The 25,431-nt window shown below is 43.4% G+C and overlaps 1 protein-coding gene across 2 annotated transcripts in view; it reads right to left on the reverse strand.

Moving 5' to 3' along the window:
* Nucleotides 1-25,431, reverse strand: part of GPD2 (glycerol-3-phosphate dehydrogenase 2) — a 300,869-nt gene that overhangs the window by 243,626 nt on the left and 31,812 nt on the right. The window contains exons 1-2 of one of the 2 annotated variants that reach the window (XM_082261354.1): nucleotides 11,132-11,162; nucleotides 10,868-10,971 (exon numbers count right to left, since the gene is read on the reverse strand). In XM_082261354.1, the coding sequence (XP_082117480.1) occupies nucleotides 10,868-10,966 (99 nt within the window). In that variant the 5' untranslated portion in view covers nucleotides 10,967-10,971; nucleotides 11,132-11,162. Of the gene's footprint in view, nucleotides 1-10,867; nucleotides 10,972-11,131; nucleotides 11,163-25,431 lie in introns of those variants that run through there. The other variant, XM_082261353.1, reaches the window with a different exon arrangement.

Consider the following 25,431-nt stretch of genomic DNA (forward strand, 5'->3'; position numbering starts at 1 on the left):
AAAAATAGTTTCTTATGGCTAGGACTAAACATTCATTTAAACTATTAAAGTATTTAAATGTAACATAAAATATTGTATCTTAATTTTATTCTTGCCCATGGAGCTCTTTTCATATTTCCCATGCTTCTCTTGTTGAAACCAGTCTGTTTACAAAACTCAGTAGCTCAAGCTGAAATTTGCGCACAATGAATAGTTCATAACGGTAACCTTTCTCTTATTAGAAAGCTTAGTCTGAAGGTTCAGTCAGATAAAAGAAAATCTAAAAGAAAAGTGTCTGCTGTGCTATTTAGCTAACCCAGAGTGCTCTGGGAATGTATTAAAAGTGTATTTCATATAAAAGATTCTGTATAAGCAGAAAAAAGTTATACAAGTATATTAATATTTAAACCAAACACCTAACATAAAAAAATGACTAAAACCCATATAATCCTAAAACAGGGCGCCAAATATCAAAGTATTGTCTTATAGGAACTTGATAATGAGGTCTACCACCTTCAGCTAATAAACTAAAAACTTCTTTACTCAGTGAACAGGTAACAATGGTGAGGATAGTGTAGTTCAGTGGGCTTAGAATCTCATTGCTTTCACAGGATTTCAAAAGCCTGAGCTGTATTATAGTCACTATTTAAGGGCAGGGTAGGAGCAGCACGACCTCTGACCATCATAAAGACACTACTCATACTTGAGAAAAGCTGAACATCACTGATTCATACACCTAACAACTCAATCCACCCAACAGCAAAAGGGGCACTACACCCACAACCTCCCTCTGATACACAACAAGACATGAAAAAGTGCTCTGAGAGGGAGCTGGGTTTTTTTTTAGGTGCCAATAAGATACATTAGATAAAATTTATATATATATATATATATATATATATATATATATATATATATATATATATATATATATATTATTTTTTTATTTATTTATTTTTTTTATCAATTCATATTAAAAACAGTAAAGGGCAAATAAAATTGAAAAAAGGACACTTAAAGTGGAGTTCCAGCCATTTACTCACCTGTCCAACGGTCCAGCGATGCGGCCGCCGGAAGCCTCGATCCTCTCCCTCGGCGCCGGCATCACTGCTGTGGGCACCCGGCTGTTACAGTTTGCAGCTTCACAGCCGGGTACCCACTGCGCATGCGCGAGTCGCGCTGCGCGCCGTGATTGGCCGGCAATCTTCTGGGACCTCTGACGTGTCCCAGAAGATTGCATGGAGGGAGGGGGAGAGGAGAACTTCCGCTCAGGGCGCCGCGGCGCTCCGAGCGGAAGTGGGAGCGGGTACCTGTCAAAACTAGGTACCCGCTCCCCCCCCCCAAAAAATGACATGCCAAATGTGGCATGTCGGGGGGTCAGGACTCCCTAAAGCGGAAGTTCCACTTTTGGGTGGAACTCCGCTTTAAGATTCACTAAAAACACTGGATCATTTCACCTTGGATATTTGCAAAATCATCATTTACAAATGGTTGTTGTGGTATAGAAATCCTGGCATGTTTGGCCACATTAAGACCCCATTCAGACTAGCGCGACTTGTCAGGCGACTTGTCAGCCTGACATGTCGCGCTCGGTCGCTCGCCATTGATTAGCACAGGACCCATTCTAATAGGAGCGACACAAGTCGCTCCGACTTAGAAAAAGGGTCCTGTACTACTTTGGGGCGACCTGGGAGCGACTTGCATAGACTTCCATCACAGGTCGCACCTCGAAGTCGGATCGCGCCAGTCTGAATGGGCTGTTAATTTGTTATTATTGTTTACAACCATTTTAAATACTGATTTTGTGAATATCCAAGGTGAAATGATTTAATTATTTAGTGAATCTTAAAGCAGTTGTATACCCTGAAGAAAAAAAAAAAAAAAAACCTGCAAGACAATGGCATAATGTATGTCCAAATTGTGAAAATTAACCATAATGTGAAAAAAAAGTCCATATCAACGTGTATAAAGGAAAAACACCAGTGATGTTGTCCAAAACATGTAAATTAGCCACGCTACTGCTGTGATAAAAAAAAAAACCTTCACCGCAAAATGTGATTCCTCCACCAAACTAAATGGCCTCTTACCAGAAAATGATGGCCTTCAAGGTCATCAACGCTTGTGACATAACCCAGCCAGGGCCTCTGGGGCAGGAAGCATCAGAAAATGTCTGGATCCAAAGGTTATTAAACACCGCGTAAACCTCCACATCCACCTTCACTGTTGGCTCTATGGATGTATATCAGTTGGGGTCACAGGGGTTGCAACATTGGTAAAGAGGCAGATCCTCTTGGACCATGAAGCCAAGAGGATCTGCCTCTTTACCAATGCTGCAACCTCCGTAACCCCAAACGATACATCCATAGAGCCAATAGTGATGGTAATCCTAGTGAGTGAAGGTGGACGTGGAGGTTTACGCTGTGTTTAATAACCTTTGGATCCAGACATATTATGATGCTTCCTGCCCCAGAGGCCCTGGCTGGGTTATGTCACAAGCGTTGATGACCTCGAAGGTCATCATTTTCTGGCAAGAGGCCATTTAGTTTGGTGGAGGAATCACTTTTTGTGGTGAAGGTTTTTTATCACAGAAGAATTGCACAGCAGTATCGCGGCTAATTTACATGATTGGACAACATCACTGGTGTTTTTCATTAAAGAGGTTGTAAACCCACATTTTTTTTTTTAACCTGCAAGAGAAACACATAATGAGCTAGTATGCATCGCATACTAGCTCATTATGAAATACTTACCTTAGAACGAGCCCCGCCATGCCGCTCGCTTACCTCTATGACGGGCGACATGTCCAGTCGCCCGTCTTCCGGGATCGCGGCATCCGGCCATCTGATTGGCCGGAGCCGCGGTGACGTCACTCCCGCGCACGCGCGCGGGAGCCGACGGCCATGGCACGGGGCTCTGAAGGAACGGCACCAGCGGCCGTTCCTTCAGAGCGCATGCGCCAGTGATGTCACTGGCTGCATGTAAGGTAAATATCTCCTAAACGGTACATGTTTAGGAGATATTTACAGTACCTATAGGTAAGCCTTATCATAGGCTTACCTATAGGTACAAGTTGCAGAGGAGGGTTTACTTCCTCTTTAATACATGTCGATATGAACTTTTTTTCACATTCTGATTAATTTTCATAATTTGGACATTTATTATTAATGATGAATTAATTTATTAATTTTTGTCACACTATACAGAGCAACTTTTTTGATATTTTGGTTTGTTCTTGTGTTTGCCTTGCACTTATGTTGCTGCTTTTATATCTTTGATGTAAGGGCAGATTTTTCCCTTGGTTGTTGTAATGGCATAATGTGCTAGTATGCATCGCATGACCCAAATGAACTATGTAAAGTCTGTGGAAAGATAGAGTTCTTCTTTAAGTATAGGGTTGTACTGTAAAAGCAGTATTAAACCCAAAACCACTAATGTACTATTTATTTTGCAGCCTACCAGTCACTAGATGTTGCAGCATTACCTTTCTTTTCTTAGTATTTATTTCCCCTGGTTTAAACCTGGAAAACGGGCCAGTAACACACTAATAAACTAAGGTCAAACTCCAGCTAACACTTTATAAGCAGTCAAAGCAAACATGATTTTCCTTTTGGGATAAAGGTTATACATGGATAAATAAAAGCTGATCATTGTAAGCAGTCCTGCCAGTGGTAAATGGTTAGTCTCATCCCTCTTCTACTGCATCCAGAAGAGAGCTTGTTCTTTTGAAAAACTGCAGACTTTCTGGCTGGATCACCAGATAAAAATAGAAAAACAGCCTATAAAAGAAACTAATGCAGATACCATGTCTAAGAATTGGTAAGTTGCAATATAATAAAATGTTTGCTTTTGGGTTTAATACTGCTTTAAGCCTAAATAGGGGAAGACGCATTTCAGAGAGTTTGGAAAGAAAAAAAGATCTCCCTGCAAAGAAGAAAACAAAATGTACCCTCTCCTGCACGGCTGTAGTAGAAAGAAATTAATGTCTGAAAACTGTTTAGATACCCACACTTCCGGGAGTGCTGATTTCCTCATCCCCGCCATGTGCTGCAATTCCCTCAGCCTAATGCCTCGTACACACGCAACGATTATCGGCCGACCGATTGTCCGACTTTTGTCCAGAGTGGTGTTTTGTTGGTTGGAATGTGCTCTAGACTGCACACAAATTTTCTCGCCCAACAAAAATCTACTTCAGAAGTGATGTCATGTGCTGGTTTACTTTCCGTGTGTTTTTTCTTCTCTGAGCATGCCCAGTCTTGCTCATCAGATTTTTGTCTGCCGAAATCTGTACTGACTGACGGAAAATCGGCCGTTGGGTTGACGGCCAACAAAAATTTTATAGCCTGCACACCAGATTTTATTTGGCCGAAAAGTCGGAGTCGGTTGTCGGAAGCATCATACTAACAAGCCGAAAATCGGCAGATCGGACGTTGGCCGAAAATTCCCTGCCAATTATCGACGCGTGTGTACGAGGCTTAATGCTACATAACTACAAGACGCGGAGTTCAACAATGGATAAGAAGATTGACACTCTAGGAAGTGTCAGTTTCTGTAGAGACATTGCCAGATGATATCTCTGCATTACAGCAGTGCAGGCAGTGGCAGAGGTAACTATATAAATTCTTCTTTGCAGGGAGTTCTTTTCTTCAAACTTTATGTTTAGCAATGAGGTTGCTCTAAACAGAAAAAAAAAAAACACACAAAAAAAAAAAAAAAATCACAACAAAAGAAGAAAAAAAAAAAAAAGAAAACATTGCTTGTTTTCTTCTTACAAAGGCTTACCAAAGTGTGCCAGTTACGGTTAATGAATTCACAAATACGCAAAAAGACCAGACGTACAAAAGGGAACTTATGAAAGCAAATGTTTGATAAGTCCACATTAAAGATTTCCTGATCTCAGGGAAACATTTTATTCATTTTGTATGCAGCCCTCTTCTTAAATGATTAGATCAATTTTCCCCGCGCTCCTGCCCCATTAGAATTGCAAATTTCCCAACCTTCCTAGACATTTGCAACTTATGGTGTAGCAGCAAACAAGATCTAATAATTAGTGTCTATTTCTGAAAGAAGTGCATATTTAAAGACTACAGGCAATTAACAACCAGGTTGTCCTGTAATCACGTACGGTATTAATTTGAGTGTAGCGCTGAATTTCATGCAAATTACTCTCTTAAACAGCGGCGGCTTTGGTTCTCCTGGGCGCGCCAACAACCTGCTAATGAAAGAGTTAATGGATGGAGCTATTTTATTGAAATTTATTTGTTAGTACCGAGGCGGTCCCTACTTTATTCAAGAACTCTTTTTATTCATTGCATTTTAATGTGGAAATTATTGGCTCATCATAAAATTAGTTCAGTCTAAACATGAAGATAAAGAAGAAGAGAGCGTAAATCAGGCTTACCAAAATATTTAGGACTACGTTACTTTACTATCACTGAACTGTATGCATACAACAGAACTACTTCAACTAAGCAACTAATAGAGTAAGCACAATGGCAAACCTGCTAAGAGTTAGGGCCAGGGGTTGATTTATTAAAAATGGAGAGTGCAAAATCTGGTGCAGCTCTGCATAGAAACCAATCAGCTTCCAGGTTTTATTGTCAAAGTTTTACTGAAGAAGCTGAAGTTAGAATCTGATTGGCTATCATACCATACGTTTTCTACTGATAAGCAGAAAAAGTCGGGCAGATAAAAACTTAACCACTTGCTGACCGCCCGCCGCAGTTTTACTGCGGAAGGCTGGCTCGGCTGCTAGAACCGACGTAGTACTACGACGGTCGTGCATGTGGTGCTGGGGGGCAAGCGCATGCGCCACCGGCGGCATGCTCCCGCCCCCACTATGCCGATGCACGGGGCTGATTGCCGCCGGCCACCCGCAATCTTTACCCGAAGAGAGAGAAGGACGGTCAGCTGTTGTAAACACAGCCAACCATTTTTCTCTCTGAAATGATCACAGAGCGCCTGTGATCCTTCTACAGTGGTGATCGGAAGTTTGGGCACCCCGGGTAAAAATTTGTATTGATGTGCATAAAGAAGCCAAGGAAAGATGGAAAAATCTCCAAAAGGCATCAAATTACAGATTAGACATTCTTATAACATATGTCAACAAAAGTTAGATTTTATTTCCATCATTGATACTTTCAAAATTACAGAAAACAAAAAAATGGCGTCTGCAAAAGTTTGGGCACCCTGCAGAATTTATAGCATGCACTGCCCCCTTTGCAAGGCTGAGACCTGCCAGTGTCCTTGATTGTTCTCAATCATCTTCTGGGAAGACCAGGTGATGTCAATCTCAAAGGTTTTAAATGCCCAGACTCATCTGACCTTGCCACAACAATCAGCACCATGGGATCTTCTAAGCAGTTGTCTAGAAAACTGAAACTGAAAATAGTTGACCCTCACAAAGCTGGAGAAGGCTATAATAAGATCATCTTTCCTTGGCTTCTTTATGCACATTAATACAAATTTTTACCTGTGGTGCCCAAACTTTCGATCACCACTGTAAGCCAATCCTAAGCAAAGACATGCAGCTGCCGCTGGCCTAAGTGGATATAGACATAAGGAAGCTGCAAAAAGTCTGCAGAAGATCAGAAGTGCTAAGATGCAATAAAAAAATAATAAAAACAGTACTTTTCAAAAGAAAAAAAATAAAATAAACATGGCAGTGGCTTAGGATACACGGTGCTTTAGCATCAGTCATCCAGACAGGGTTTCAAACTACTTTAACCTTTTTCCTTGTATTTACTTTAAGACTTCGTTCTCAGTGTTCCTTTAGGATGCCCATAGACCAAGGGGGCAGTTGGATATGCCAGTAAGGCCCAGCACTATGATACATAATTTTACTGAATAGGCAAGAGTGGAAGATCTAAAACACTCTCCATGGGCCATACGGTGCATTGGGAATATGCAGGTAAGGAGGTTGTTGATCAAAAGGAAAACTGCAAAGAAGGAAGGCTGCAAAATTTTAGCATAGTGCATTTTGGTGCCCTCTGACCTATGTCACAAATTCCTACATGGCTATACTGTGCACTGCATACTTTTTAAAGGGGTTTATTGAAGGTCTTCTTTTATTAGAGAATTGTATTAGACAACAGTACAGAACTCATCCAAAAAAAGTCCTCCACAGATTCTGACAAGAACCTGATTTCAACCCCACATGAAGACTTAATTGCGGAGAATACATCCAGGAATGAAAAATAATTGAAGTGCTTCATTTCTCTTATTCAGATTTAAGCACCTTGTAAAACCCAACAAAAGTCTTTTCACTGATGAACCAACATGGCAGATTAGCCAATTAGAACACCTAATTAAAAGAACTTAATCATCTTCCAACAGTAAAACCACTTATCGCTGCATTAGTCTAAGTTAATCCCAGTATGACTTTCCCCCGCACAACTTCTGTCGTTTGATTAAAACAAACTACTTCATTACAGCCCTGTTCTTGATATTAGAGCCCAAGTGCCACTTTCTCTGATGAAATGAGAGTATTTCCCTTCTTTACAATTATTTAGATCAATACAATTAACAATAAAAGTAAAGTCGAATACAATGCTAAATCAAAGAGAATACCCAATCAATACCGGTTAATTACATCAACATGTCCAGCAGGTTAATTCTGCCTGTGTTCAAAGATACGGCAAAAGATTCTGCTTTAATTAAAGGATCACGAGACAGTGTGGGATAGACGTAGTGTAGAATGTGACAGCTGGCGTTTCACTTTCTATATTCTTTTGTTGCGCAGCGTGTTCGAGATCTAAACATTTTTCTTAACTGATGGCATGAGTCAGTTGGATCAGCAAATGGAAAGTAACAAAAGTCAATCACATGAATCTTTTAGAAGGCAGAAAAGGGTAAGCACTACCGGCCAAAAGTCTTCCAACACCCCCATTTTTTTTACTATAATTTTGATTAACATTTTATCAAGCTTTGTAGCACCTTTCAATGCAATATGCTCTATAAAAAAGTAACCTGTCGGAAGCACTGTTGCGTAAACTGAACCCAACCCTCTCTGCTAGTGGAATTTGTGTTCCTGGCAGCTCAGCAAAGATTGGCCAGGGCCAGGAGACACCCGTTTCTCTAATTCCCTGAGGTCCAGCAGAGGCTATTGGGGACCATGGCTCGCCTCCGTACTTGAGGACTCCCACGCTAAGCTTTTGAAGGTTTGGGACCCCTGGATATCTTAGAATGTCCACCTAAATATTGACCAGAGTTGCTCTTGGTCTGATGCTATTTCAGCTGCTTTTACCATCCAGGCCATTGGCCAATGGTGGACCACCCCCTGATCCCCCTTTCCTCTCTACTCTCCACTTTTCCTGCTCCTGCCCATCCCAGGCAAGCATTCCCCATCTATTTCTGCCTTACTCTTTGCTCTCTCCTTCCCTATACTCACCATTTCCCCTTGCTCTCTCCTCTCTCTGTGTCTTTCCATGAACAGCTGGGACTTTTCTTGTTTTGCACAGGTTCCCATTAACAGGGAGCGCTCCTCTACGGAACCATTGACTCTCCTAAACTTGTGTTAACTAGCACCAGCACCCATCTGGTACCATGAAGCACTGGACTACTACTTCAATGTTTGCACCTCCATGCACTCTGTTATTTTCTGTTCTGAACCAATGCTCTCTTCTGTACATTTCTAACAAAAAACTTAATATATGTAATCGGTTCAATTTTTTAAGACACAATGAAGAACAAGGTTTTTTGCCTTGCCCATGGGTTGGAAAGTATTTTGACCAACGCAGGTAGTGTGAATGAGCCCAGAGTGTTCTCTGAAATTGTAGCATCCCAAAAAAATATATAAGATGAAAAACACAAAATTGTTTGGCCATAAACGCATCAAAAATTCAGCCTGTGGGTGGCACTGTCAGCACTGCCCGGATCTTTAAAAGTAGATTTTCTTTTAAATAATAAGTTTACCTGTCATAACATGTTACATCCATATTCAGGGTGTAACATGTTACAAATGGATCGGCCCCCCCTCACCCGTTCTGAACGCTAGGGGGGGATCTTCTCCCCCCTGCTAGCTGTCACAAATTTATTTTTAAACAAGGGCAAGCAGGGCTCCACCCGCAGAGGAAATTAATGCAATCACAGTCCTCTATGAATGGAAAACTACAAGTCCCGACAGCCTTTGCGGCTGTGGGCTTGTAGTCCTCAATAAACTACCATGGCACTGTGGGGCACTGTGGTAGTTCATGGAGTCTTCCTGTCATATTGTATCAGCTACACTGACAGCTCTGCAGGAGACCTGCATGGCACCAGCGATCTGTAAGAGCCGATTCACACTGAAGCGATCCGACTTTGGGGGGCGACCTGTGAAGTCGCGTGCACCGCTGTGCACCGCGACTTCGGCGCGACTTGCAGAGACTTCACATAATGGAAGTCTATGCAAGTCGCTCCCAGGTCGCCCCAAAGTAGTACAGGACCCTTTTTCTAAGTCGGAGCGACTTGTGTCGCTCCTATTAGAACGGGTCCTGTGCTACTCAATGGACAGCGACCTACCGCCTGACAAGTCGCGCTAGTCTGAATGGGCTCTTAATCTCTGGTGCAATACTTTAGAGGCTCCAGAAACAAACAAATGCAAACTTACTTACCTGTAAAAAAATGTACATGAATTATTTTTGGTTAAAAGGGGAACTTGTACTTTAAATAACATTTTGTTGAAGGTCCAGATGGAAAATTGCGAGCTAAATAATCAGATGCAACCACTGTTAAAATATAATAGCCTGTGTAGTGGGAGATTCACACATCTGCCCAAATGAAGGAAAATGTTAGATTCCTTTAGTTCTACAAAAAAATCTATATGTGCATGGCCAGTTTATTTTCTTAGCACCTAGCAGCAACACGCTTGTGTTGACTTACAGAAACCCATCTTCTAAAACGAGTAATGTTTTTTTTTTTTTTATATGTAATTATAAATTACATATTTAAAAAGTACCCTTTAAAGCAGGGGTGTCAAACTCAAACAAAAAAACAGTGTTCCAAACTGAAGTTAATAAATCTTCAGGGGCCACATGTATTTATCTCAGGGCAATTCCTTTTCAATGACAATAGTCACCAGGACAAATAGAGGAGTGTGAATCTTTCCAATAGGGACACATACAGCATTAAAACTTGAGAGAAGGTCTAACGTTTCCCTACTCTATCAAACTCTATCTGCCTGGAGATACACTCACAAAATGCTAGTTGACTGACTGTTACACTGACCCATTGCCTTCAATTCCTACTGGGTTACTGACCTGCAATATGAATGCAGGTCAGGAAAGTAGGAGTCAGAAGTCCCACTCAGTTAAGTAGGAGTCAGAAGTCCCACTCAGGAAAGTAAGAGTCAGCATTTTCAGAAGGAGAGTTTCATATTGCCAGCCTCCTCGTTTTTTCCTGGAATATGAAGTAAGCAGATAGGAACTCAACTTTTATTACAGCATTCCTGATCTGCATACATTTGCAAGGACAATGATCTGTAAAGAATAAATACAGTCAATGTAACAGTCAGGCAACGAGCATTTTTAGAATCTCGTTAGCAAAGGCAGGACTAGTATATCGCTCGAGAAAGGTTTGTTTTCAAAGAAGACAACACAGCTTTCGAATTCAAACTATATGAAGCATTAAATCAGAATTTCTTAGTTTTGCGTGCATTTAGCTGGGATGTAATTTTTTGTATTGCTCACCAACCGTCCTGAAAATGAGGAATAATCCACTTATTTTGGGATATGTGTGGAATGAGACACATGAGTAAAGAACACTTAATTGTGCTATACACTGATTGGAGCTGCAGGCTTTTTTATTCCTTTAGTATCTTTTCACCATAATCTATATATGGTTGTACTGCCTTATTTTACATGCTGATAAAATTAAAGTTTTATACCACAGAGAATCTTAAGAGTTTAGTTGCTACCTTTTTCTTTGGGTCAGTTAGATGAGACAGACCAAATACAGCAGCCACCGCACCCCCTCCAAGGACGAGCGTGCCTTTAATCACATTTTGGAAGGCCATTTTACCTGCAGACAGAGGAAAGAAAAGTATATTTGTTATTCTAGAATTGTAAAATTCATTTTCTTGCTAACAATATAAAAAACCAACAAGATGCAGGTAAACAGCTTCCTGAAATGAGAGCGTTGTTATATGTATTTAGAATGATCAAAGTTTGTATACACATACACTTCTCAGCGTACTTCTCGGTCTTTGAATGAGCCTGCACCTAATACAAGTTACTGCTTGGCTCAAGATTGGGTATTGCTAGAATGTCAGCAGCAAGGAACTTTAAAATTAGAAAAAGCCACATGCGAGAATCACTGTAGTGTCAGACATAACATATTGGATTACTAGAAGGCTCCCATGCAGTTCCTTCCTTTGACCTCATGCTAAAGGTCCAACCATATCCCATGACAGCCAAGGACACTCCAAAAATTACAACTTACACTTGAAGTAAATGTAAACCCGAAATACTATTCTCAGTGCGTTTAGTAGCATCACACTTCCCTTTATAAAGTTTTCCTAAGCAAATAGTTTTTTTTTTGTTTTTTTTATGGGAATCCGTTGCAATGTTTCCTAACTGGAGACCCAGTAACAGCACCTCCTGGTGCAGGCTGACAAGACTAAGCCACTGCCTCACAATTAGAGGCAGCAGTTATTAAATGGAAAAGTACAGCCACAGCTTGTTTGGCTGTACTTCTCCTATGGATCACAGGAGTTCAGTTCGTTTGCGCTCCTGTGACCCGTTTTCAGCAGAGAGCAGGCTGAAGTCCGCTCTCTGCTGACATCACGCAGTCTATCCAGGCTCCGCATCTTCACGACCACAGAGTTGAGATCTGCCTAGATCCCTGGACCGACACCCGGCTCAGCCTCTCAGCGAGCCGCTGAGGGCCTGAGCCAGCCGCTCCCACCCCCCTCCACAGCTCAGCGCTCCAGTGAGCGAGGAGGGGGCACAGAAGAGACCTGCTGACAGTCAGCAGCTCTCTGCTCGCAAAGCTGTGAGAACCGGGCGATCGGCAGTGTTTGATCACTCAGTTCTCAGTGTAGAGGCGCTGGGGGACAGATGTTGCAGCCACCTAGGAAAGTTTGAAAAAAAAAAAAACTATACATCTCTTTTAAAGCGGAACCTCACCCAAAAGGGGAAGTTCTGCTTCTTTGCCTCCTCCCCCCAACCCCCCACTTTTAACATTGGGCACTTATTTGTTCGCCCACAGCCTTCTGGGACACATCACTGATCCAAGAAGACTGCGGGACTATTCACAAAGCACAGCGCAATTTGCACATGCAAAGTGAGAAGCTGGCTGTGACATTGCAAGGTTACACAGCCGGTTTTCCTTAGTTAAGATGCCAGAGCTAGGGACCCGAAGCACATTAAAGAACGGGCCTGAGTGAGGACAGTGCTTTATCACTGGAAAGGCAAGTGCCCTTATACTAAGGCCTCATGCATACAGGACATTTTGAAAACTCTCCTAGAAGCTTTACCTCCTGGAGGCAGCGTTTTTCTAGAAAAAACGCCTGATGCTTATGAAAGTGTCAAACATTTTTACAAACATTTAGGTGCGTTTACAAGCACCAAATGCTTGGACATAAATTCATTTAATTGGTCTGTATTATAATTTATTCTGGCCACTGAAATTAATGAACGCTCCTTGCATTACAACGTGTTTAGAAACATCAAGCGTTTTTGCAAAGATTTCAAACAAACTTCTTTCAGGTTGTAATTATGGAGTATGGTTTGTAGAATTTTGAAGAAAAATTGGATTTTTGACTTACTGTAAAATCCATTTCTCTGATGTTCATTGACAGACACAGCTCCTGGTATTCATAACCATTGGGTTATACTGCCCCTTACAGGAGTAGGACACTAGGCAAAAAAAATTATGGCTACAGCCATGGGCAGTCCCAGGGGGTATACTCCCTCTCTCTGCTACAGCCACTCAGTTTTGTAGCAAACAGTTTCAGAAGAATGATAACTCCACAGAGGGGTGGGTGCTGTGTCTGTCCATGAACATCAGAGAAATGGATTTTATGGTAAGTCAAAAATACCATTATCTCTTTTGTTCTTTGACGGACACAGCTCCTGGTATTCATAACCATTGGGATGTCCCAAAGCAGTGTGAACATGAGGGGTGGGATCAATCAAAAAAATTCCAAGGCTAAACATTAGCCAACCAGGCAACAGGGGCTCAACCAAACAACCAGAGCCCACCTAAAAAAAAAAAAAAAGCACTTGGTCAGAGTTTGCGACACTGGGGCAATGGTTAATACCGGCCTCATTGCCAAACCAGCCAGAGTGTGCATATGGCAGTCCACAGCCTCTGCCTTCCGGTCAGCCAGACCATTAAAGGCAATGGACTCTTCAAATGGAATCATGTTGGCCTTATTTAATCTTGAAATCGGAGGATCCATCACCTGTGGCACAGTCCACTTCTTAAGAAGGGACTCCTCATAGGGTGTAACGCCTAGTAAAACGCTTAGGATCCCCACAGGGACGCTTTGGTCGTCCCCACTCTTTAGCAACAATTCTGTCAAAATAGGCAGAGAAAGGCAACACCTTTGCCGCTATGAATGGCTTGTGAGTGCCAAAGGGTAAAAGCTTTAGCTGCAGCTTCCATCTTCACGGTCTCACGCACGGATACAATCAATGCATCAACCAGCGCTTTTCATGTGCAGACATGGAGGAATCTATGTTACTATCAGTGTATTCCAGGCGCATGGTTGCAGACCCAGCAGGGTGACCCACGTCCGTGGTGGCTGAATCAGATTCAGGATCTGATGAGACAGATGAGGCAGGGGAAGGTGGGGGGGTGGGGGCGCTTTTTGCTAGCCCGCCACCCGCAAGCCACCTCCACCCAGGACACAAGGGACTCCAGGACCGCCGTCAGTGCATGGATGGATGGTTGGGACCCGGAGGGCCCTACAGCCTCCGAAAGGAGATTGGGTGGGGAAATGTGCGCCAAAGACTCCATGAGTCACCAGGGGGACCCCACAAAAAAGTGTAAAGCACTGCTAAGGGACAATCCCCACCCAGCGCGGCACCACCAGGTCACCAGGCACAAAACACCAGCGATCCTCAGCAGAGAGGAGAGGACCACACTAGATTCACCAACCGCAGAGACAAGCACCTGCAGCCACCAGGATAATCTGCACTACATGTGCGGCGATCAGGAAGTAAAAGGAGTCAGCACCAGGGGATGAGCAGGGGCTCCCACCACCGAAAATCGCTGCCCACAGGGCTCCACTGTCATTGCCGCCGCTATTTTCAATTGCAAACCACAGCAAAATGGCTGCCGGACTACATAAACATGGCCCTTGTGTAAAGAACACACAGGCTACAACAAAATGGCGGCCCTGCGCAGCACCACGAGGCATACAGGGACCCAGGATTGGGAGGCCAGGCCTCAAGGACAGATCCAGGCAGGAGCCCCCACCAGATACATTACCCCCCCCCCCCCCGCGCAGTCCATTTTTCGGTCGGCGGCGGTGCAACACCCCCCCCCCCCCCAGCCCCCATCGCCAGTCATCGCCCTGCCTCAACCCATGAAAATGGCCAGACCACCCAAAACAGCCTCAGCACATGTGGAAGGGGAGGGTAGGATGAGGGACTCGGCAAGAGGGGGGGGCTGCAGGAAGGAGGGGAACCTGGGGGTCCAACCATCCCAAGGAAGGGCCCACATCCACCCCAAAACCCTCCAGTAGGGCCATGTCGCGGCCGTCCTAGCGCCAAGCTGAGGTCTCGCTGGCCAGACTGGGGTGACCACTGGATCTAGATTATCCAGTCCGTCGTCCAGTCCGGCAGTTGATTGTAGATCTCACAGGAAAAAACCAGGAGAAAATAATTCTATCTAAAGAAAAAAATTGTCAGGACCAGAGATCCCAGCAAGGAACCAGGTCCTTACTCCTGACTAGGCAGAAAAAAAATGGAGTAGCAATAGCAGAGAGAGGGAGTATATTCCCTGGGACTGCCCATGGATGTAGCTAGAATTTTTCTGCCTAGTGTCCTACTCCTGTAGGTGGCAGTATAACCCAATGGTTATGAATATCAGGAGCTGTGTCAGTCAGGGAACGACAGAGAAATAATTAATTTAATCCATTTTGGAATAGGGCTATAACAACAAAATTGGAAAAAGTGAAGGGCTGTAATACCTTTCCGAATGCACTGTATCTGGGTACAGTTATTGTTCTGATTGTCAGTTTTTTTAGGGCTTAAAGCACAATATTGGTGTGGTCATGTAAGTGAGGGGACACTTACAGTGCATCCGGAAAGTATTCACAGCGCTTCACTTTTTCCGCATTTTGTTATGTTAGAGCTTAAGACCCCGTTCACACTGGGGTGACCTGTCAGGCGACCTGGTCGCCTGACAAGTCGCCGTGGGTCGCCTGCCATAGAGCAGCACAGGACCCATTCTAATAGGAGCGAAACAAGTCGCTCCGACTTAGAAAAAGGGTCCGGAGCTTCTTCGGGGCGACCTGGAGCGACCTGCATTGACTTCAATGATATGAAGTCCGTGCCGGCCGCTGCGAGGTCGCGGTGCGAGCTGCGCACCGCGACTTCACAGGTCGCCCCGGCAAGTCGGGTCGTCCCAGTGCGAACGGGGTCTTATTCCAAAACGGATTAGATTAATTATTTACCTCAAAATTCTACAAACAATACCCCATAATGACAACATGAAAGAAGTTTGTTTGAAATCTTTACACATTTATTAAAAATAAAAAAATACACATGTACATAAGTATTCACAGCCTTTGCTCAATACTTTGTTGAAGCACCTTTGGCACTAATTACAGCCTCAAGTATTTTGGAGTATGATGCTATGAGCTTGGCACACATATTTTTGGGCAGTTTCTCTCATTCTTCTTTGCAGGACCTCTCAAATGCCATCAGGTTTGATGGGGAGCATCGGTGCACAGCCATTTTCAGATCTCTCCAAAGATGCTTAATCGGGTTGAAGTCTGGGCTTTGGCTGGGTCACTCAAGGAGATTCACAGAGTTGTCCCATAGCCACTCCTTTACTATCTTGCCTGTGTGCTTAGGGTCGTTGTCCTGTTGGAAGATGAATCTTCGCCCCAGTCTGAGGTCCAGAGCGCTCTGGAGCAGGTTTTCATCAACGATGTCTCTGTAATGCTGCATTCATCTTTCTCTCAATTCTGACTAGTCTCCTAGTTCTTGCCACTGAAAAACATCCCCACAGCATGATGCTGCCACCACCATGCTTCACTGTAGGGATAGTATTGTCCAGGTGATGAGCAGTGCCTGGTATCCTCCAAACATGACGCATGCCATTCAGGCCAAAGAGTTCAATCTCTGGTTCTTCAGACCAGAGAATTTTGTTTCTCATGGTCTGAGAGTCCTTCAGGTGCCTTCTGGCAAACTCCAGATGGGCTGTCATGTGTCTTTTACTGAGGAGTGGCTTTTCGTCTGCCCACTCTACCATACAGGCCTGATTGGTGGAATGCTGCAGAGATGGTTGTTCTTCTGTAAGGTTCTCCTCTCTCCACAGAGAAACACTGGAGCTCTGTCAGAGTGACCATTGGGTTCTTGGTCACCTCCCTGACTAAGGCCCTTCTCCCCCGATCACTCAGTTTGGCCGGGCAGCCAGCTCTAGGAAGAGTCCTGGTGGTTCCTAACACCTTTCATTTATAGATGATGGAGGCCATTGTGCTCATTGGGACCTGCAATCCTACAGAAATGTTTCTGTACCCTTCCCCAGATCTGTGCCTCGATACAACTCTGCCTCGGAGGTCTACAAACAATTCCTTGGACTTCATGGCTAGGTTTGTGGTCTGACATGCACTGTTAACTCTGGGACCTTATATAGACAGGTGTGTGTCTTTCCAAAATGATGTTCAATCAACTGAGTTTAGCACAGGTGGACTCCAATCAAGTTGTAGAAACATCTCAAGGATGATCAGAGGAAACAGGATGCACCTGATCTCAATTTTGAGTATCATGGCAAAGGCTGTGAATACTTATGGTCATGTGATTTTTTTTCCATTTTAACCAGTTGCCGACCGCCGCACGACTATATACGGCGGCGGTCAGCCCAGGCCAGGCAGTGACGTATATATACGTCACTAGCCCGTCACTTGCTTGGGAGCCAATAGCGGGCGAGCGCTCCCGCCCCGGCTCGTTCCCTAGCAAGTCCGTGCGTGTGACCGGCGGACCCGATGTCCGCTGGTCACTCGGCGATCGTCGGTGCAGAGGGAGAAAGGCAGGTGGCTGATGTAAACAAGCCGCCTGTCATTCTCCCCTGTGTAAGAATGGTGATCATACGGTTCTACTATGTAGGACCGTTGATCACTGTTCCTACACAAGTAGCCATGTCCAATCACAGTTAGAAGCACGCCCCTAGGGACACACTTAACCCCTCCTTCCCCAATAAAGTTAACCCCTTCCCTGCCAGTGTCATTTTGCAGTAACAGTGCATATGTATAGCACTGATTACTGCAGTAATGTCACTGGTAACCCCAAAAGTGTCAAAAATGTAATTCAAGGGTCCAATCTGTCCGCCGCAATGTCGCAGTCCCGCAAAAAAAAAAAAAAAAAAAAAAAAAAAAAATCGCAGATCGCCGCCATTACTCGTTAAAAAAAAAAAAAACACCAAAAATGACAGAAATCTTTCCCTTAGTTAGTAAACGCAATAACTTTTGCGCAAACCAATCAAACTACGCTTTTTGCGATTTTTTTACCAAACATATGTAGCATAAAACAAATTGGCCAAAAATGTTAAAAAAATGTAGATTTTTACATTTTTTTGGGGAATTTCATATAAAAAAATTTGAAAAATATTGTTATTTTTGCAAAATTGATGCTCTTTTTTTGTTTATAGCGCAAAAAGTAAAAATCGCACAGGTGATCAATTACCACCAAAAGAAAGCTCTGTTTGTGAGAAAAAAAGGACGTCAAATTCGTTTAGGTAAAGCGTCGCACGACCGCGCAATTGTCCGTTAAAGTCACGCAGTGCAGAATCGCAAAAAAAGCCCTGGTCAGGAAAAGGGTAAAATCTTCCGGGGCTTAAAAGTGGTTAAAAAAACGTCTTTTACATTGTCATTATGGGGAATGGTTTGTAGAATTTTGAGGAAAATAATGAATTTAATCAATTTTGGAATAAGGCTATACAACGTAACAAAATGTGGAAAAAGTGAAGTGCTGTAAATACTTTCTGGATGCACTGTAAAATATCCCAGTGGGCAGCGTGGATAAGGGAATCTCCTACAGCCGGCTACTGAACTCTGACAGTCTGCACCCCTTTCCATGTTCCTTTTTTGCTTCTAAAAATGTTTGGTATAGATTAGAGCTGTTGACATTTTTGTTTTGTTTGCTAATCTTTCATATAAACCGTAAAGAACTGTAAAAGGAACTGTAAAGAAACACTCAATTTCCAGGAAAACGTAACCAAAAGTGACTGTTCCACAAAATTAGGGACATTTTCTGGGCCATTCTGTGCTCATGAAAATTATACTTCTTCTAATTCTGTTTCGGTGAAAGGGAAGGTAAAACATTTTACTATGCCAGGACACTTCCCTTTATAGAGCCGCAGACTACAGACAGTATCTTTATCTGAACAACTCTAATACTGGGCACTTTCACCCCCTTTCTACCCAGGACAATCTTTCAGCGCTGTCGCACTTTGAATGACAAAGCGCGGTCATGCAACACTGTACCCAAATTAAATTGTTATAATTTTTTTGAAACAGAGCTTTCTTTTGGTGGTATTTAACCACTTCTGGACCGGAAGGATTTGCCCCTTTAATGACCAGACCATTTTTTTGCTATTCGGCACTGCGTTACTTTAACAGACAATTGCGCGGTCATGCGACGCTGTACCTAAATAAAAGTGATGTTCTTTTTTTCCCACAAATAGAGCTTTCTTTTGTTTGTATTTGATCAGCTGTGCGATTTTTATTTTTTGCGCTATAAACAAAAAAATAAAATAGCGTAAATCTGCGATTTTTAGCAGGAGTGCGACATTGCAGCGGACAGATCAAACCTAACTGACATTTGACACTTTTGGGGGAGATCCGTGCCATTATTACAGTAATCAGTGCTAAAATATGCACGGTTACTGTAATAATGACACTGGCAGAGAAGGGGTTAACTCAGGGGTGATCAAAGGGTTAAGTGTGAGCCTAGGGGGTGTTTTCTAACAGTGGGGGTAGGGACTTGTGAAATGAGCAGAGACATGTGATCCTAAATAGTAGGCTCACAGACGCTCTGTGATTATTTCAGAGAGAACAATGGTCGGCTGTGTTTACAACAGCTGACCGTCGTTCTCTCTCAGCGTGCCGCGATCGCCGGTGCCCAGTGGCAATCTGTGCTGCCGGTCCCATGGATCAGCATCCCAGGTGCCTAGTGAGGACGGGAGCACTCCCCCGAACCGCTGTACAGGTATGGCGATTTGTGTAGCCGAGCCAGCCTGCAGCAGTATATATGCAGTCAGCGGGCGGGCAGTCGGCAAGTGGTTAATCACCACTGGGTTTTTAATTTTTTGCTAAGATAATGAAAGAAGACCCCAAAATTTTGAAAAAAAAAAGCTTTTTCTTAGTCTCTGTTAGAAAATGTTGTAAATAAGTTATTTTTCTCCTTCACTGATGTGCACTGATGGGCAATGACAAGCTGCACTGATGGGCATTGATAAGGTGGAACTGATGGGCATTGATGAGGCGGCACTGATGAGTTGTAACTGATGGGCATTGATAAGGTGGAACTGATGAGTTGTAACTGATGGGCATTGATGAGGTGGCACTGACTGGCATCACTGCTGGGCACTTTTGGGGCGGTACTGACAATAAAGATGTGCAGGTCTCCCCTGGGAAGAAATGCCGCTGATCGGCTCTCCTCTCCTCACACGCAGTCAGTGTGAGGAGAAGAAAGCCGATAACCGACATTTCCTTGGTTACATGTGATCAGCTGTGATTGGACACAGCTGATCACATGGGTTAAGAGCCCCGTCATTGTCTCTTCACCGAGATCGGGGATGCGCCGTGTCCCAGGGACACAGCACGACCCCCTCGGGTGCGCAATTACAGTGAGAGTGGGATGACGCCATATAATGTCGTCCCAGAATGACAGAGCCACCCTGCGCCCATCATTTTACTATATGGCTGGCGGGGGGTGGTTAAAGAAATAATTTATCATTTATGGTTTTACCAAAACATTTTGCAGCACTTTATAGAGTCCCCTTAACAGCTTGCAGTCTATAGGGGAATTCATAAAGCATGTCTAAGATACTCTTTTAAATTCTAACATGCTTCCGGACAACAAATGTCGATATGGGTAACAAATTCATGTACCTGTTGTAAACCGTTACATGGATCTACAAACACACTGAGACCAGAGGATCTCTATGGACAATCCATACTCGGGGCAGCTGATGCTCTCCCTGCCGCTCCAGCTGTCACACAGACAGTACAACGAGGAGTTTTAAATTGTTAGTTCACCTTTACTGAACGATGTATACCCCCCACCTCCGATCTCTACTATACTTGTCTCTGGGGGTGCTGAGGTGTCAGCGCCTCCGCAACCATTAAAGCGATCCAGAGATTTGAAATCCCCCCTCCTCTCCCTTTTCTCTGTGCAGCACAACCAGGACGGACCAGATCGATTCTGATTGGTCAGTGCCATTACAGTGACAGACAGGAGCAAACCATCCTACTAGCATGTAACGCATTGTGGCATCACGTGTGTTTTATCAAGAGCTACAGTAATACACTGGTAATTAAAGGCCCGTACACACGATAAGAAAATCTGAAGGGAAATTTCGTCCGACGACCGATTTGCCGATTTTCGGATTGTTAGTATGGTGCTTGCGACAGCCGACTCCGACTTTTCGGCTGACAAAATCCTGATGTGCAGGCTATATAATTTTTGTTGTCCATAATACAACGTCCGATTTTCGTCTCATTAGTACAGATTTTGACTAGGCATGCTCAGAGACGAAAGAACACATACAAAACAATCCAACACATGACATCACTTCTAAAGTAGAATTCTGTCGTACGGGAAATTTCGTATGAAAATAACCTCTTCACTTTCCACATCAGACTAGCATGCCACAAAAACGGACGACAGATCGTTCGATAATCTGATCGTGTGTACGGGGCTTAACACTACAAAAAAAACTTTACAGATATCATTTTAATGACTCGTTCACACTTGGGTTGTCCTCAAGTTGCAATTCATTCCAGTACATTTACTGTAGAGCCCCTTCACACTACGTCTATTTCTCCCAACTGAGTTTTCTATTGAAAACAATAGAAATGTATCAATGCAGGCATTTTCACGCAATAAGGCCTGTATCACATGAGCAGTGTGAACAGCAAGGTTTGTCAAAGCATTTGCAGAGCTTTCAGCAGGTTTTGTTGAAGCTTTTAAGCACTTAGCCTCTAGAAGATTCCCTCCCCCCCCCCCGTCTTTCATGACCAGGCCATTTTCTGCAAAATGGCACTGCATTATATTAACTGGCAATTACCCGGTCGTGCAACGCTGTACCCCAAAAAAAATTGTCTTTTTTTTTCACAAATAGGGCTTTCTTTTGGTGGGATTTGATCACCACTGCGTTTATTTTCTGCACTACAAACAAAAACATACTGACAATTTTGAAAAAGAAAAATTGTTTTACTTTCTGCTATAAAACTTGAAAAATCTACATTTTTAATAAAATTTAGAACAATGTATTCTGCTACATGTTTTCGGTAAAAAAAAAAAAAATCCCAATAAGCGTATATTGATTGGTCCGCGCAAAAGTTATAGCATCTACAAACTATGGTGTATATATACCGTTTTTGTTTTTTTTCTATACTAGTAATGGCCGTGATCCACAACTTATAGCGGGACTGCGATATTGCAGCTGACAATCGGACACTAACTGATACTTTTGACACTTTGTGGGAACCAGTGACACTAATACAGTGATCTGGGCTAAAAACATGCACTGTCACTGTGCTAATGACACTGGCTGGGAAGGGGTAAACATCTAGGATGATCAAAGGGTTAACTGTGGGCCTAAACAGTGTTCTGGTGTAAACTGTGTGCTGCTTTTACTAATGGAAGTGATGGATTTTATTCCCTGCTTTGCAGGGACACAAATTATATCACTTTCCAGCTAAAAGGACAGAGTTCTGCCTTGTTTATATAGGTACAGCTCCATTCTGTATCCCCGCCCAACGGTCGGCACGTGCCGGCGGACATCCATTGCCCGACATCCGCAGATCGGCTTCTGCTGTAATCACTGCAGAAGGGGCCCACCGGCGGAAGTGCAGAATCACCTATACATAGGTGATTCTGCATAGAACAGCTGTCATGTAGCAGTATATCTGCTATGGGGCGGTTAGTAAGTGGTTAAAGCACCATTCAACTCCAGTTTGTAAAATGTTGACCACAGATCCTAATGGGAGTGCTGATTGCCACTTTAACCTCCTCCCGCCGGTGCTATAGCAGAATGACAGCTATAGCCTGGATGAAAATTCCCAGGAGGGCGTCTTTTGACATCCTTCCAGAACCCTGCCCGGCCACATGCCCCCAGAGCTTACTCTATGATCACTGTGTCCTTCGGACACATCTGATCACAGATCGAGGTAAAGAGCAAATCACAGCGGCCGTTTACTATATGATCAGCTGTGTCCAAACACAGCTCATCACATGTAAACAAATGCAGGTTATCAGCATTTCCTTTCCTCAGCACTGGCACTGTCTGAGGAAAGGAAAGCTGATAACCGGCTTTCCTGTGACAGGGCATACTTACACTGATAATCAGGGCACTGATCATCTTTTTTAGTTTGTTTAGCAAAAAATAAAAAGCCCAGTGGTGATTACATACCACCAAAAGAAAGCTCTATTTGTCTCAAAAAAAATGATAAAAATGTCATATGGGCACAGTGTTGCATGACCACAGAATTTTAATTCAAAGTGTGACAGCTCTAAGCTGAAAATTAGCCTGGGTAGGAAGGGGCTAAAAGTGCCCACTAGGCAAGTGGTTAAGCAAGCTGCTAGCAGGCTTTGAAGGAGCCTCAAGAAGTGTGGACGTCTGCTAGCATCTTGTTTAAAGTGGCAATCAGCACTCCCATTAGGATCTGTTTTTAACATTTACAAACTGGAGATAATTGATAGTTTAAAAACGTCAACAAAGGTTAATGAAAGCTCTGCAAGTGCGTTTTCAAAGCTTGCTGTTCACACTGCTCTTATACAAGCTGAAACCCATGTGAAACAGGCCTAACCGCTTGTTCAAGTGCATTGATTTCAATTGAAAAAAGTTAGAGTGATTCCCACATCAGTTTAAGCTGTTAAAAAAGGGCCACCAAACATCAACAGGTTAAACATGGCAGCCAACAAAGATGAGAGGAGATATAAAACAAAATAAAACAAGGAATAAAATAAAAATAATGGAAATTAAATAAGAAAAATGTGCAGAAAGTATGTTTTGGGCTCCGTTCACATGTAGGCGTTTTGGGGCGTTTTGGGGAGTTTTTCTGCTCTAGGATCAGCTCTCAAAACGCCCAACAAGACAATTCCTATTCATTTCAATGGCCCCTGTTCACATCTGAGCGTTTTGACGCTGTGAGCAAAACGCCCAACACTCAAAACTTGTACTTGAGCTTCTTTTTGGGCAGATTACAGGCGTTTTCCATAGGTCTCTATTAAATCTAAAAACGCCTGCACAAAAAACGCCTGTAAAAACGCCTATAAAACGCGGAGAAAACGCTGTAAAAATTGCTGTAAAATCGCTGTAAAAAACGCATGAAAATGCTACACTCATGTGTGAATGTAGCCTTAGGTGGAAAATGGTATAAATATGAACCGATTCTTTAAAGGCAGCCTTTTTTAACCAGGTTGCCTTGAGGTTTTCTTCAGGGGTGCCTTGGCAAAATGCCTAAAATCTGCCCAAAAATTAGATAAAAGCCACTGGGAGGATCAAGCCTGCCTTTTAATTACACAAAGCCACAGGTTTTATTACGCATCATTACGACCTTCTAACCACCGGCATCCTAACAACCAATGACGTCATTAGTTGGTAAGGGGGGATGTTGGTCACTTACACAGTCTCCTTGTTGACCCTCCCCTGCCCCTCTATGTCAGCACTGGGGTTACATTAGCTGACTGATGGAGAGAAAGAGAGAGGGAAGAGACAAACATTGGAATACTAGTCAGTACCAGTGTGCAAATGTGTATTTTCTTTGGAAGTATAAATCCCCTCTAACATTAGGTTTCCTATGTGTGTTGGTGTTGCATTATGTAAAAGGAAAAGATTTGATTTTTAGATTTTAGAATGGGGTGCCTCGAGACTGCCCATAATTTCAATGGGTTCCTTGAGATTGTCCTTAACTTTAAAGGGTGCATGGACTGAAAAAAGTTTGAAAAACACAGCTTTAAGGAACTCAGCTTTAAACTGCCAAATGCAACAGGTTCAATCATGCATTTTCAGGTCCAGTCCCAGGTCTAAATGCTGTATTTAGCAGGCGATGTTATTAGACACCTTCTGAAACCATATGACATGCTGGGTCTGAGGACAAGCGCTAAGTAAACACTGTGCTATTAATGCATGTGGTCTTGCTCACCGCTAGAACAAGGAGCAGCTTCATGCCTCAACCTCATATTCCACTTGCTACTGTACGTGAGTGCGAATGTAGCAACGGACAGATGGGTTTTTTCAAAATAATCAACGTCACAGGACCGAAAAAAGCAAACACTTAGAGAACATGGAACCTGCTGACAAGCAGTCCTATTTTCCCATTTGTGCTTTTTATTTATACACAGAAAACACAAGGCGGTGATTGGCCTAGGGCAGCGTGAATCTCTAAAATAATATCCGATAACTTTTTATGAAAGCAGCACAATGGAAAATAACATTGCACCAATAGTAAGCAACATCTACAGAATATTCTGTTATCACCAACTACCTCTACCTGTCAAAGTACGTCCATGTTTGAAGTGGGCAGAACACAATACAGGCAATCCCCAGGATACAAACAAGATAGGGACTGTAGGTTTGTTCCTAAGACTCGGTCCACACTACCGCGACTTGTCAGGCGACGCGTCAGCCTGACAAGTCGCGGTCCCTCGCGGTCCATTGATTGCTACAGGACCCGTTCTAATAGGAGCGACACAAGTCGCTCCGACTTAGAAAAAGGGTCCTGTACTACTTCGGGGCGACCTCGGAGCGACTTGGATGGACTTCCATTATGTGAAGACTGTGCAAGTTGCGTCGAAGTCGCGGTGCACGGGACTGCACAAGTCGCCCCCGAAGTAGTACAGAGTCGTGCAGCCCCAGTGTGAACCGACTAAGTCGAATTTGTTTGTAAGTTGGAACACATACATTTTGTAAGTGTAGCTCCAGCCAAAAGAATAATTTTTAAGTTTTTTAGATAGCATAGGGAAGGCTTAGCACCCCTGTAACATTTGTTTTCCTGTCTGTACCCCTGTTCAGAAGATTTCACCTCACTTTCTATCCCTATGACAATTGGATTTTGAAAATTTTGGGTTGTTGCGG

The sequence above is a fragment of the Pelophylax lessonae genome (genome assembly GCF_965119305.1).
Source record: "Pelophylax lessonae genome assembly, chromosome: 6".
Lineage (NCBI taxonomy): Eukaryota > Metazoa > Chordata > Amphibia > Anura > Ranidae > Pelophylax > Pelophylax lessonae.